This window comes from Blastomyces dermatitidis (genome assembly GCF_000003525.1).
Source record: "Blastomyces dermatitidis ER-3 genomic scaffold supercont1.4, whole genome shotgun sequence".
Classification (NCBI taxonomy): Eukaryota; Fungi; Ascomycota; class Eurotiomycetes; order Onygenales; family Ajellomycetaceae; genus Blastomyces; species Blastomyces dermatitidis.
Genome location: NW_025544777.1, coordinates 881,876 through 895,090, shown reverse-complemented (window position 1 = coordinate 895,090; position 13,215 = coordinate 881,876). Strand labels below are relative to the sequence as shown.

The window sequence follows — 13,215 nt, the reverse complement described above, 5'->3', positions numbered from 1 at the left end:
CTCGCGAAACCAGGAGGGATGCCCAATCCAGGTGGGAAAGTGTTTGCTGTTGCGAAGAGTGGCATTCCGTTGCCATTTGTCGATTTCCCAGCATTAGCATTGGGCACTGCATTCATTCCAGGAGGTGGGCCTGGGCGGACCCCGAGAGGGTTTTTGGAGAAGCTAAGGCGAATACCGCCTTTAACGCTGTTAGACAATTGGTATCCGTACAACTCATGGAGAGCCTTGGTCGCAAAAGAGATGTCTTCAAATTCGACGAAGCACATGGGTCCGTTCTGCTTATTCCGGAAGCAGAGTCGCTTGTATCCGCGTTGTTTGGTAAACAAAGCCTTCAGCTCGTCTTCTGAGGTATCATGTGGGAGGTTTCCCACGTACAAGGTGTTGCAAGGAGGGTTCTGATCGGCTGGGTTGACGGGTGGATAATTTACCCGATGATATTGAGAAGCATGCATGTATCCAGAATTTGGTACTATTGTAGATGAAAGGCCGGGTGGCATTGTACTGGTGGGAGTCCCAATACTCGTATTCGATCGAGTGCCACCCAATTGCTGCATGGGAGTACCAACATTTGTCGACAACGAGAGGCTGGCGAAGTGAGATAGAGGGACTGGTGGGTTGGTCAACCGCCGCTGCAAAGCTACCGGATTAGAAGGTCCGTTCCGGGCATACCCAACAGGGTCACTCAACAAGTCGCCGGTATCTTCGTCAGGATCTTGTTTGATCATCATTTTGCCGGAGCCGTACGAGCGATCACTGATTGAATTTTCGATCGGCGACTGAGGGGAGAATATGGATGTGAGTTGAGAATTTCCGTCTGGCGCTGGAAGCTCATTATTCCCTGCTCTTTCGAAAGCCTGGAAGGCGCCATTGAAAAGCGACGTCTGGCGCGTTAGGGACGGCGGAGCGCTAACTTGAGACGCGGAGTTCGACAGGGCGCGGCTTGACGCATGGTCGATTGTATTGCGGCGCACAAGGGAGGCAGATGGAGCATTAAGAATTTCAACGATCATATTAGCTTCACCCGTGCTGTTCAGTTTGCCATGGAGAGCGTTCCGAACTTCCTCTGCTGCGGCTCTCGTTTCGAAACGTGCGATCGCAGAGCGACACTGGCCGTCTTCAGGATGTTCGTTCGGAACGAAAGCGTAATCGACCAAGTGTTGGGAAAATGTAAGTAGCCCGTGCAGCAACTCGTTGCTGTATGTTGGTGCTAAACGTCGCAAAAGAACAGCAACAGTGCCGCCATTAACATTTTTAGTAGGATATGCTCCACTCATGCCGTTCATATTCGGCATGCCATTTCCACCAGCATCCATTTCTGCAAGATGCAATGACGGCTGGCCTATCGGCGGAAGCATGGTATTAAAAGCTGCGGAAGCGGTCGATGATGGTTGAGATGATACAGGAGAGAATGGTTCGGGTATACTCGCGTTGTGTATGTTGGATGTGCCGTTGGGTGTGGAGACTGGGAGATGGGAAATTGCGGCAGAACTGGAGCCGTTGCGCTTCAGCGTTGGCCTATTGTACATTGCGTCCGACTGGTTCGACTGACCGTTGCTCATGGTCGATATAAAGACGCTTAAGGCAAGGAACGTGCTGGCGTAGAGAGGAAGTCGAAAGTCCCCTTTTCTCCTTTAGGACGATCCTCGCGAAGGTGTCGCGGGTCGCGTAAATTGATGGGTCTCACGGTTGATAAACAGTAGCAATACGAAGCGATCGTAAGAAGCTGTAGTATAATTCGAGAAATTTGTTTAAATCGAGTTCGAGGAGGATCGAAGGTCAGACTCGACGCGAGAAAGGAGATAGGAGGCTGGTCGGCGTAGGATTGGTGTGACGAACAGGTTAAGAACTTCTGCGCATCGCTAGAGGACGTCGAGCTGAGAAAGGTAGCTGTTTCGCAAATGTCAATACTATAACTTTGAAAATCGCAATACAAGTGATTGACAATGAGCGATAGACCGAATAAAGTGGAATTGCAGAATAATGGAGTGTGTGTGGATCCAGTAAAGATGCGTTGGGTGTACAGATAATCCAAATCAACAAAGCGATGCGATGAGGACGATAGCGTAAGATAGCTGCAATAACAAAATGGGAAGCCAAAGGAAGATGCCGCGCTCCGAACTCAACATTGAGCAGAGACCGTGACGGTATAGGAAGACGAGGATCGGGTGATGAATCCAATGGAAGGTTGTACAGGGGCTTCTTTCGCTTTTTTTGGCCCGTTTTTTCGGGGAGGGAGGTGTGTTGGTAGAAGGAACGCAAGAAAAATGGCACAAAATGAACAATAAAACGGGAAAATATGAAGAGCGATTGAGAGCTGAAACGAGCAAGAAGAGCGAAAGGAAGAAAGGAGAAGAAAGGCTATGTGCAGACAAGAGGGCGGATGCGAACAATGGGGAGAGTTGGGTCAGGTTGAAGATGAAGAAAGGAACGAGGACTACTAACAAGGGTTCCAGATTGACCCAGGGCCAGAAAAACAACTGGTTTCTGAGAGATGGATCTCCAATAGCAAGTCGAATAAATATGCGCGAGGGTGGTGATTGAAGATGGGCGACACGGTGCCGATGTTATTGGTAGAATAATAATGGCGGAATAGTGTTAAGGTGCGCCGGAAGATTTTTTCGATGGGCTTGTCTCTTATTCGGAGAGGTGACAGTCACTGTTGGAATCGCGCAAGCTTCGAGCCCAGACGAGCGAGAGCCGAGATCGAAAAGGTCGGAGAAAGGTACGACAAGTGCGCTGGGAGCAGAGACGGCAGGACAGGCTGCTGCTTGGCTGCTTCAGCTAAGACTTGCTAGTGTGATTGGAAGTGTGTGTCTGGGTGCAGTTACCAGTCTCCTGCGCCCGCTAGAGTGCAGGGTTGGCAGCACAGCGAATGTGATTGGCTGGCGCGATGGCAGGTGGCCGATCCAAGGGGGTTACGTGAGGGAGGGTACGGAAATTGGGACGGATTGGTGGGAAGAGCGTATGGGGTTGGAGGAAGAGGGAGGACGATGCAGAGAAAAGCGCGACTTGGAGATGAAGCTGGAGTTTGGAGATGGCGAGATGGCAAGATGGGGAGAGAGAAATGGAGAAATGGAGAAATGGAGAAATGAGGAGATGAGGAGATGAGGAGACGAGGAGATGTGGAGATGGAGAGATGAAGAGGTATGGTATGTGGTTGAACACAGGATGAAGATGGATGGGAGGATGAGAGGAAGAAGAGGCTCTGCGGCGAAATTGGTGGTTCTGCTCCGCTGGCAGGAATCTTTAGTGGCGATGGGTGTTACCTAGGTACACCATTAGGCTTACTCCGGGCGCGGGGGAGCCTAGAGTCTAGGCGCCTTTTAGGGGTGACGGGTGGACAGTTATGGGGAACGATAGAGGACCTGATAGCCCGATAGGAAAAACTAACGATTGCTATAGATCTCCAGAACTGCTACAGAGTAGGATCCGAATGGCTCTACTAAGTCCACTTTTGTAAAATTTGTTGCGTGGTGCAAAATGCTTAAGGTTTAAAATAAATACTTCCGGATGCCCTGGGAGTTTACCGATTATGGAACAGCGCAAGGATGGTGGCCATCATCGCAGTAACCTGGAACAATGCGCACCTTTGAGTTAAAAAGTAGTCTCCAGCCGTTCTGCACAACTTCACTGTCTCCCGACACCCAGCTATCATCCAGTGAAGATGACGTTGGGGATGCTTTCCTTGCCCATGGGAACTACATGAAATAACCGCATATATGTGCAACACCCCAGAGAAACGATTAGGGAAAAAAATTTAACACTTAAGAAGGGCCCCGCGAGATAAGATGAACCCTTCACCTGACCGTCTGAAGACATATCTCCACCGAATCTATGAGCACTTGACATACGGACGAAACCATATCTACAACGGATGGCTTCAACAAATGCATTTGAAGTTGACCAACAGCGCGTATCCAACCCCAAACTTCCTCTTTTGATAACATCTGCAGATTCATTGTGCCATTCCTTGCGTCTTCCTGCTTCTTTCCTGCCAAGACGATCCCTCCTGTCCTCCAAGGTTTTCCGGGGAAGCCCCCAGCTTAGGGGTTGGGGACCAGACGGAGCCTCTCCTCTCATTCGTGCTTTAACATGTTCGACGACTAGAAAGAGATCTCGCGGCCGCTTTACAGATCTGTACACGGCGAGGAATTTCGATCATCTCGAGTTTTATTCCTCTCAGTTCATGGTCGACCGGATAAAGAAACCCGTTGTTGGAACTTGGTGGGATCTGTTGAACCCAATGAAACTCATCCCCAGTCATTCTTTTAACTGAACCCAACCCAACGGTTGGAATGAGTATGCACCTGTCCCCTTCCAATCAAGGTTCAGCCTTCTTAGCTAATGAGGGGAAGTGGATTGTTCTGGCCGGTGCGTACATCCATGGACGAAGTTCCGACTCCTGAAACTTGGAATAATCCTGACGCTAACTGTTATATGTATGCGTTTGTGAATTTTTGTTATCAATAATTGAATGGATACACTCTATAACCCCTAAGAGCAGTCCAAACAACCGTGGAAGCCTGACTAATATGAGATGAGTTGATTTGACGAAGAAGGGGGTCTTCCATTTACGATTCCTGTCTGGCAGATGTTTGATGGGCACCAAACAGTCCGTGCCTGAGAGGAGTCATTCGCAACCGGCCCTACCCAAATAGAGTCAAAGCTTTATAGGGAAGGAAAGCCATACGCCTATGGCTGGGAAAAAGGCTTAGGAAAACGGGCTAGAATGATGTGACAAAAATTGAAACGCACCTTAGCCTGTTCTTTTCCCTCACTTATAAACCTGAGGATCAGCCAATCAGCTAGCGTCGGAGCGGCAGACGCGCAAAATGGAATTCTTGGGAGAAAAGAAAAAAATGGAAAAATTAGAAAAATGGACCTGCCAAACCAGAATCGTGGAAATAAAAGAACAAGAAAGGAGGAGATGAGAACAGGACTCGGGAAATCAACAAAATGGAGGGTTCCCTGTCATTATTTGACCACCAAATTAGGCGCGCCAATTCAGAGAATTTTATTTTCTTACCAAACCAAACCCCAGACAGGGACTCCAGTCTCCCGGTGTGGAGGGAAAGAAAAAGTTGATCATCGTATCCACCAATTGTTGATACGATCCCCTCCTAACTGCCAGTAATGTGCTACTTGGGCCGGTAAGCCCGGTGGGACGTGACCCATGTCCACATCATTTCAGCCGGGGCCCCTATTTCATCACCGACTTACAGCGCCCGCTGCTCTCTCTAAGAAAAACCGAACCCAGGACCAATGCACCGGGGTTGCCTAGGTCCGCGCCATCACCCAGGCTGGCCAATAAGATACTGGCAGCAAAATCTCGCTGTCGCGTCGTCTCAGCGGGTGCAAGCCCAACTTTCACAGCCTGTGGAGCACAAGGATGGTGATTAACCAAGAATAATCTCATTTCTCGGTCCGTGTTCCATGTTGCCAGAAGCTGCGCAGCCGCGCGTGCTGGGATAGAAGGACGTCTTGAGTGAAGGCTCTTTTTTCGTGTTTAGTTAGGAGTGCGATGATTTTGGCTGACACATGTTGTCTTGGGACCAAATAATAACTAAATCGCGGTTGTGATTTTTGGTTTCTACCGCTAATTTCTCCGCGTTGCATGCCTTGGCGTGCCACATCCCTCAGGACTCGGGAGATCCTCTTTTGTTATTGTGGAGATATAAATATCAAGGATAGAATTGGCCAAGTGATTGTTCCACGAGGACTTCTAGAATGGTATGTTTTGGTGAAAAGTTCAGTAGTGGGTGGGTGAGCTTTTGGTTGCATTTGTCAAAAGTAGTATTTCTCATGCGATGCTGATCTTTTAAACCAGAAAATGAAAATGTGGAGGTAGAATCAGATATCTCTTGTCCTCAATTGCAAATGTGTTTGTCCTCAAAGAAATGTAGAGAATGTGAATATATATCTCTTTTAAGTATAATGACTAGTGACCTAATACATCTTCACTTAAAATATGGTCAAAACTTGCTGTTGCTAACAGTGTATGTAAAATACATATTTAGTATGCACTGAGAACTCAGTGCTAAGTCAGTTGTCTTTCTATATTATTTAAAATATTAAGAAGATGTTCTAAGCCTGTAGGAGAGTATCAATAGATGGATGCTAATGCAAGTATATGTAGAATAGATGATAAAGAATGTGCCTTGTCTGATCTTATAACAAGTAGCATGGCTATGTAATAGAAGAACGTGAATTCATGTGATTGTTAAAAATCTTTTTCAAAACTTTCTACGCATAAAATCCATAAGAAGGGTAGTTTGTCTAAGCATGAGGGATTTGGAAAGATGAAGTGGAAAAATGGAACAGAAGGAGATATTAGACCCATGAGCCAGAAACAAGTGGGTATATAGAAAATGCTGTTGCTCGATTTAACGTGGTATATACAAACAGACAGCTTCCTGAATTGATATGTAGACTCTAGTAGGGAGGTTGTGTAGATATATTCATATCTTGTTCTACGCCGTACAAAAAAACTCGCATCATGGGGCCCTAGGGCTAGGAAATGTGTCTGCGATGATACTTGATTCGAAATGGGATGAACATCTCCGTCAGAGCACAGGGACGGGTGCATCCGAACGGTGAAATACCTAGGGAGCATTATTCACTTGAGATGCTCAAAGGAATAAGAGAAACGGAGAAATCTGAATCTCGATTGAACCGAGAATTTCTCGAGAGGCTTATCTCTGGTAGCAATCATCACAGCTCTTTGTGAGTTGGCGTAACTCAAGATAATTTATTGCGAGAGAATATATGGCACCTGAGGCGATCTTTCAAAATCTATTCATATTAACCGTTAAAATCGAGCGAAAATTGGTCCAAAAGTGATCTAAATTTAATATGCGTGCTTCGTTGATCGGGTAGATTTGGCGGCAATACCCTCAACTTTTGAAAATTTTTATGGGCACAGAACAATCAAGCAAGCTGGAGAAGCCGGTGACTGTCAAGCAAAAAATTAGTATCCCTGGACAGTGGCCAAGGGGCGGCCCTTGATATCTCCTTCCGAAAGAGATGTTGACACTTTTTCTTCACAGGGCGAGAAATGCTTTCAACATCCCATGCCTCGAAGTACGAGGTGGGGATGATGGGAGAATTCAACAACATTCAGCGAGAAGGAACCTCGCCGCTCACGCCGCTTCAACAAGGGCAGATTATGGTTCCACTCCCGTGTACTGGAGGTAGCATTATCTATCCGAAGCCAAAGCAAGATCCAAGGTGCCGAGTCAGAGGGCAGCTTTGCAGGGAAACCTCAGCTGAGAACAACCCATGCAGCAACAAGGTTTTAAGGTTGGAGGAGTATGCCAAGCCCACTATTCCTTATTTGCACAACGCCCCCAAAGCCCCCAAGCAAATGTCAACGACAATCGCAGAGCCGCTTCTTCGCCTCTCCTGATTTGGTCCGTGCCGATCAAACTTCTCAGAACGCCTCACGAAACGTTGTTGTATGATGTACGGAGTATTGAAAGTGGTCACAATCGTGGCCATCATGGCTACCAACACACCAGCCAGCAAGAGAGCTAGATGGCGAAAGGCAGGGCCAGGTTCATAGCTTCACAGATCACTAAGAGTGGATGGGCGTTACTCCGGAAGCGCGATCGTGGTGGAAGTTCAGATCTTTCTTCGTCCTCCTGCCCTTCGAAATGGGGTTGCATCAGGCATTGTCAATGATTATCGTATTCGACCCCCCCAGAAGTTCTGGATGCAACAACAATCGTCTATCCGTCAAGTCAATTGTGGCCCAAACTCACCATAAGCTGAGCATCACGGAAGAACCGTTTTACTTATTTAGCGTCCCCAGCTGAAAAAGGGAGATGCGCTCCCAGCAGCGCCTCATTCTTTGCAGGTTGATCAACAGTTTTCAATGAAATTTTGTTTTTCTTCTCACTCCCAACTCTAATGGACCCTGAAATCTAAATATTGGTACATTGAAGAGCGGATAGAAATGCCCCTGACAAGTGTTTTGTCCTTGGATTCCTGTCTGATCGTTACCCTGGTCTTGTTCTTTTTCGCCCCGGATTAGAGAGATAGAAAGGTTGTAACTTTGTTGACGGGCTGTGCGAAACAAAGAACAAAAGCGTGGTGATGAATCGATGGAGCCATTCTCCCAGAGACGAGATCCAATCAAGAGGAGAAACGTATTCGATCCCTGGCAGTTTCTCATGGCATCAGTCAATTAATTTTCAAGCAATCAACACCCCACTAGCGGAGATAATAATTTCGCTGGAATGGTCCCTCCATTGTTGCTCCACATGTTTGACGATGGCTACTGCGTACATCTCAAGGGTCGATTGGGGCTAGAAACCAGAGAGGACGTCAAAATACGAGTTTTGAGCCGCTCTAACTCGCGCTAATAAGCATGAAGACAGGCAACTCGCCTACTGCTTCATCTTCGTCCTTGTCGATATTTCCCCCCCTCACAGTCATTTTATTCTGTGGATGAGCCGCTTCCCCCTTGGCTGCCTGCCATGCGTCCATTCTTTTGATCAAGTAACTCTTCATAAAGCACCTACAGCCCAGTCACTCGTTTCCTTTTCGTTCTCTTGAGCTCCTCCTTTATTTCTTGTATCCCCTGGGTACACCCTTTCTTTTTGCTATTTTATTTTTGTACGTGTCTCAAGGACCAGTTGAGAAGATGACCGAGTTGACGGTTGGTTATATGTCCGGCATAATTGCCGCAGGAATTTTTATACGTACGGGTTTTTTTGACATTGACAGCTACGGATAGTTCAAGAAGCCTCGATTTTCGTTCGAATATCCCCTAGCTGACTACTTACTACCAGTTCAACGTTTCACTCCAACGGCAACTTCTCTCATATTAAGTGGCCTTTTAAGAGAGGAAAATACGGCTGCAACATGGTAGGACTTCTGCTAGCCCCTAATACCTTTCTTCTAGTAGATTCTCATCCACGCGAGTAGGACTCAGGTTGCCCGTGCTTTGCATTCGACCTATTAGCCGACCTTTGTCGGAGCCGATACTGTTACCTCTGGTCCCGTGAGCAGAGTTGTCCAGCTTGAAGCGTTGATGAGACCCTTGGTTCTTGGAGTTATCGCCATTGCAGCAATTGTCACCCCTTTAGGCCTGTATGATGCTATTGTTCCTGCTGAATCAAAAACTTTTCACCCTTTTCAGTACACCCAAGACCACTCTTCATTTGGATTTGGAACACCACCAAGGACCGACCTAGGGTTTAATCGATTTTGTGGTAATATGGGGCACACCAAATGCCCTGGCTCAGATGTCGTGATCGAAACTCATCGAAATGGTTCGCAATACTTTCCCTATGGCTACGATGCCCGAATCTCGCCAAAAATCAAGGAAATGTATCAGAGCGGCCTCAAGTCCTTGCCGCCCACTGTTTCTAGCCTTTGGGATATTGAATGGAGGTCGTATGGAATCGGAAGGGAAAATGATGTCAACAATGGTTCCAGATTCTTGGTCGGAGATTACCGACAGGCAGGTGTCCTGGCGCTGAATAATGCATATGATAACGTGGAAGGCCTGATCGTTGATACTAAAAACGGTGGAATTGGGTTTCGTAACCACACCACTCCATCGCCGCTACCTTATGGCAGCGAGTGGTCGGAGGACCTGCTCTTTGTTGAGCCTCATACAGTGTGTATCGATACTAATTTGACTATGGATTTCGAAATTAGTTTCTCTGGCACTAGCACGATTCAAAATCTAGTCCTTACTGATCGCGGTGGATTTGTGGATCTCAATACCGATTATCCTACATACGACCGATTCAACAGCCAGAGTGATCCTGATTTGCGTGGAAGGGCACACAAGGCTGCGTACCTCAACAATGCACTCACTATGATCTACCTCAACGTTTCCAATCCGAGAACCAAGAATTTGGAGCCCTTTTCCTACATGAATTCTGAAATGAACAAAGCATTCCCTCTGGAAGGAAATATAAGGGCATATCCTGATAGATTCCTCACAAACCAAAATTTCGGCAGCTACCTAAAACTTGCTTCAAGGTTGACGAACTCCACGGTTAATAGCACAGGTTCCGGCGATGATTACCCAAATCCGTTCGATATTACCAAAGCAAATTTTAGCTCCATAGGTAAGTTACTTTAGTTCACCTCTCAAACGAGTATCTATGGGGCTGACCATTTTGTAGAAACTCTGTGCCAGGGAGCCGGTGGCCTTGACTATGCAAATATTACGAATATCAGCGCAGTGTGTGGGATGGCATTTGGAGCTGCCACACGCGGCGATGGATCTCGTTCGCTAGTGTTCGAACCGGGCACCGCCTGGACTGTGCCTTTGTATAGTTGTGCGTCGGCGGCCCGTGCTGTGATAAAGACGGTCGATTTCCGATTCAACGGCACGGATGGACTGAAAAGTCTTGCAATTCGCAGTATCCGCGAAAGGACTTACGCAAAGGATGCCGACAAACCGCTTTGGGGAGTTGAGCGCTCTGAAGAAATTTTGAATGAAGTTTTACCTCTGTGGGGTTTGGTGTCGGATGAATACAAAGGGAGGGACGATATTTCGGTCATTCAAAAGGAGTCATTATGGCTCCCCGGATACGCTGGACATCTTGGTAGGTCACCGGTGGGATACTCAAACCTACCGGGTATGTATTTCCATACTAGCGGGTTCAAGACAGCTTATGATGTAAGCACGTCCCCGCCAATCGGAGTCACTGATTATTCTGGGCAAACAAACATGGCGATGTATGCAAAATGGCAGGAATTGTCCTCTAAAGCAAACACCACAGCAAGGATCATCAACTTAGTGTGGACAGACGTTGCTGCGAACGCGGTCCTAGGAACCAAGGGCTGGATTTCGCAGATGCGGGCGAGTGTTGCCAGACGTGACAATGGAGATGGCCAAGGCTCGCCGCAGCCGGTGAACAATGACCAACGCGAAGTCCCAGTGCTCGTCTTCTGGAAAGTTATCAAGTACGACCTGAAATTCGCTATTCCCGCCTTCATCGCCCTCGTTTTCACTCTCTTCATCACATCCACAACATGCCTTTTGTGCTTGTTTGGCCGTGCAAGGCCATCCAGGATGCGAAAGTATCTTTTCTACACCTCCGCGGGTCGCATAATGGCCGGCTTTGTGTATCCCAACCAAATCGACCCTCAAGCCCCAACAAAGCAGTGGAGTAAAAGTGTTGGGTTTAAGAGAATTGCCGTTAATGGTCCCGTTCCCACAGCAAGGGATCCAGTGATGACGTCTAACTTTGGAGACTCGAATACAGCGAACACGGATGCTCCCCTGCTCAAAAACGGTGGTCAACCACAACAGCCATACCAGGCGTGAGAGCGAATGTCACAATTCTGTCTTCCTCAAAGCCGAACCCTCGTTTCAATAAGGCCAAATCTCGCGGCCATAACTTGGCTTTGAATGACGATAATAGCTGAAATCGGTTTGCCTGATCTAAGCGTTTAAGCATTTCACCCAGTTTATGTGTAATCCATGCGTGTCTAACTCGTTCCCGATAGCTCTCCCTGACCACTTGAGTATGTCGTACTTCTGGGCTCTCGCTTGTTGGCCTATCTTCTCTAGGAAGTTCAATTATTTCTGGGGACGGTTTAACATATTCTGACAGTCAAACCCACCCTTTGAGTACATATCATGTTTTTTACTATATCCTACGTATTGTTTTCCCCCCTATTTCTTGTTGCTGAGTACTCATCTTGAATATGAAGCGACAGATTATGCCCGCAGTTCTGTTCGCCACCTATTTTGGAAACCGTCGTTTTGAGTAACCGTTCCTGTATCTGCTTTCCTGCGTTTACAAATTTTCTGGCTGATTAAATGATACGAGCCCTCTTTCTACACTCATATATCCTACGTGGAATAATTATTCATCTAATATACAACTCAATTCAAACCAACATTTTCTAGAAATACACATACATAAGCGATAACGGATATTAAAAAAAGAAAGAAAATGAACACAGACAACTAATTGGAGAAATCCAAACGCCGTAAAATGATGAAATCACGCTCTCGAGAAAACGTAAGGTTGGTACATGTAGTGCGTATGCAGGTGAAGAGCAGGATATCTAGTTTGATACCGGCTGTTTTATCCCGCGTGAATATCGTTGATGGCAATTGCCCTTTCCTGCCTTCTTTCTTTTGCTTGGCGGATCATACTGTTCAGGAGCGCAAAGGACTCATTCAGCCTAGCTACCACAGGCGTAGAGAGTTTCGTTGGGAACACCGGGAAGGTTCATTATTGTGTAGCTTTTTCCGCTGCATTATTTGTTCGCATTTTCCCGAGTCGAGGTTCAACGAGGCCCACCTAATTTATACATGATGTGTTAGAAATCCATACATGATCTGATGTGATCCAATATTGAATGAGAAGGTAATGAAACGCTGCAATCTCCAAATACAATCTAGCAACCAGGTCGCGAGCACTTCCTGTCTGAATCCAGACAAACACACCACCCCCAAACCCAGCCCAGTACTTTCACCTGGGAATGGGGAAGCCAATAATGCAGAGAAATCAAACTAATTGAAGCCTGCTAGAAAAACCACAACGTAGGACATACCAAACTCAGCAATCTCCATACAGGTTCGCTCGGTTGTGCACCAACACCCAACCAGTATTTCGTCCGCGACCTATCGAGCGCGATATCTTTGAAAGGCTTTGCTACCTTGGCTTCTGCTTCCGAGAGGCCAGTTGGTATCCTAGGAATAGGACTGTAAGTTCCGATAACTTCCAGCGGTTTCGAATCTCGCGCCGACCTGTGAATCCCAGCCCGCAAGGCACCCGAATGGTCAGCCAAATATATTCATATCCCAACGTGGTGTACTAGCGGATTTGAACGCAACGAATGACGCGTAACTCTTTCATCGGCGGCGACAATCCGAGCAGATATATTCCGATCTCCTGTCGCACTCTGCATATCCAGGAAGGAGAGGGGGGCGATGTGAAATCAGAGTATTATAGGAGAGCTGCGTGCTTGAGTTTGCGGCGTCGGGCTTCACATACCGTGCTTGCGCCACAACAATGTTGTAGAACGGCTGGTGGCGGTTCCCGAAACGGGATAAACGAATTTTGACGACCATTATAAAGGAGGACAATGGGTATCGAAAAACTCCGGCGATCGATTGAGATCACAATTCAACTGCGGGATTCGATGGACGGCGAAGGTTGCGGCTCTGAACATTTTGACAGATCCGGATTATCTCAGCAAGCTCAGACGCTTCTCCAGATATTCATTGCTGTT

At 47.2% G+C, this 13,215-nt stretch overlaps 5 protein-coding genes across 6 annotated transcripts in view; 3 read left to right on the top strand and 2 right to left on the bottom strand.

Annotated features, from left to right (window-relative positions):
* The window catches only part of BDCG_03950, a gene marked incomplete at its 3' end in the record, with an annotated part of 5,627 nt that extends 598 nt beyond the window's left edge, over positions 1 to 5,029 (bottom strand). Inside the window, exons 1-3 of one of the 2 annotated variants that reach the window (XM_045419615.1) lie at positions 2,829 to 5,029; positions 2,443 to 2,764; positions 11 to 1,887 (exon numbers count right to left, since the gene is read on the bottom strand). In XM_045419615.1, coding sequence (XP_045280692.1) covers positions 11 to 1,559 — 1,549 coding nt within the window. In that variant the 5' untranslated portion in view covers positions 1,560 to 1,887; positions 2,443 to 2,764; positions 2,829 to 5,029. Of the gene's footprint in view, positions 1 to 10; positions 1,888 to 2,442 lie in introns of both variants that reach the window. The other variant, XM_045419614.1, reaches the window with a different exon arrangement.
* BDCG_03949 (uncharacterized protein) lies at positions 2,275 to 3,144 on the top strand (the record flags this gene model as incomplete). The annotated part of the gene is made up of 2 exons (XM_045419613.1): positions 2,275 to 2,533; positions 2,654 to 3,144. 2 exons carry the CDS (start codon positions 2,275 to 2,277, stop codon positions 3,106 to 3,108), a joined length of 714 nt encoding a protein of 237 aa, XP_045275875.1. The 3' UTR covers positions 3,109 to 3,144.
* A 1,270-nt stretch (positions 5,030 to 6,299) lies between the features above and the next one.
* Positions 6,300 to 7,405, top strand: BDCG_03947 (uncharacterized protein; the record flags this gene model as incomplete). Its single annotated transcript, XM_045419612.1, has 2 exons — positions 6,300 to 6,357; positions 7,047 to 7,405. 2 exons carry the CDS (start codon positions 6,300 to 6,302, stop codon positions 7,403 to 7,405), a joined length of 417 nt encoding a protein of 138 aa, XP_045275874.1.
* A 1,452-nt stretch (positions 7,406 to 8,857) lies between these two features.
* BDCG_03946 (uncharacterized protein) lies at positions 8,858 to 11,900 on the top strand. The gene is made up of 2 exons (XM_045419611.1): positions 8,858 to 10,085; positions 10,143 to 11,900. The coding sequence occupies exons 1-2, from the start codon at positions 9,035 to 9,037 to the stop codon at positions 11,291 to 11,293; spliced, it is 2,202 nt and encodes a 733-aa protein (XP_045275873.1). The 5' UTR covers positions 8,858 to 9,034; the 3' UTR covers positions 11,294 to 11,900.
* Positions 11,590 to 13,138, bottom strand: BDCG_03945 (30S ribosomal protein S16). Its single transcript, XM_045419610.1, has 3 exons — positions 12,978 to 13,138; positions 12,535 to 12,730; positions 11,590 to 12,281 (listed from the first exon to the last, which is right to left on the bottom strand). Exons 1-3 carry the CDS (start codon positions 13,052 to 13,054, stop codon positions 12,213 to 12,215), a joined length of 342 nt encoding a protein of 113 aa, XP_045275872.1. The 5' UTR covers positions 13,055 to 13,138; the 3' UTR covers positions 11,590 to 12,212.
* Between the last annotated feature and the right edge of the window lie 77 nt (positions 13,139 to 13,215).

Bases quoted from the DNA above. Each gene is read 5' to 3' on its own strand.
- BDCG_03946 (XM_045419611.1), top strand. From the start codon at position 9,035: ATGAGACCCTTGGTTCTTGGAGTTATCGCCATTGCAGCAATTGTCACC. The intron at 10,086-10,142 runs GTAAGTTACTTT...ACCATTTTGTAG, and splicing joins AGCAAATTTTAGCTCCATAG to AAACTCTGTGCCAGGGAGCC.
- BDCG_03945 (XM_045419610.1), bottom strand. From the start codon at position 13,054: ATGGTCGTCAAAATTCGTTTATCCCGTTTCGGGAACCGCCACCAGCCG. The intron at 12,731-12,977 runs GTATGTGAAGCC...TGGGATTCACAG, and splicing joins ATTGTTGTGGCGCAAGCACG to GTCGGCGCGAGATTCGAAAC. The intron at 12,282-12,534 runs GTATGTCCTACG...TGTATAAATTAG, and splicing joins TATGGAGATTGCTGAGTTTG to GTGGGCCTCGTTGAACCTCG.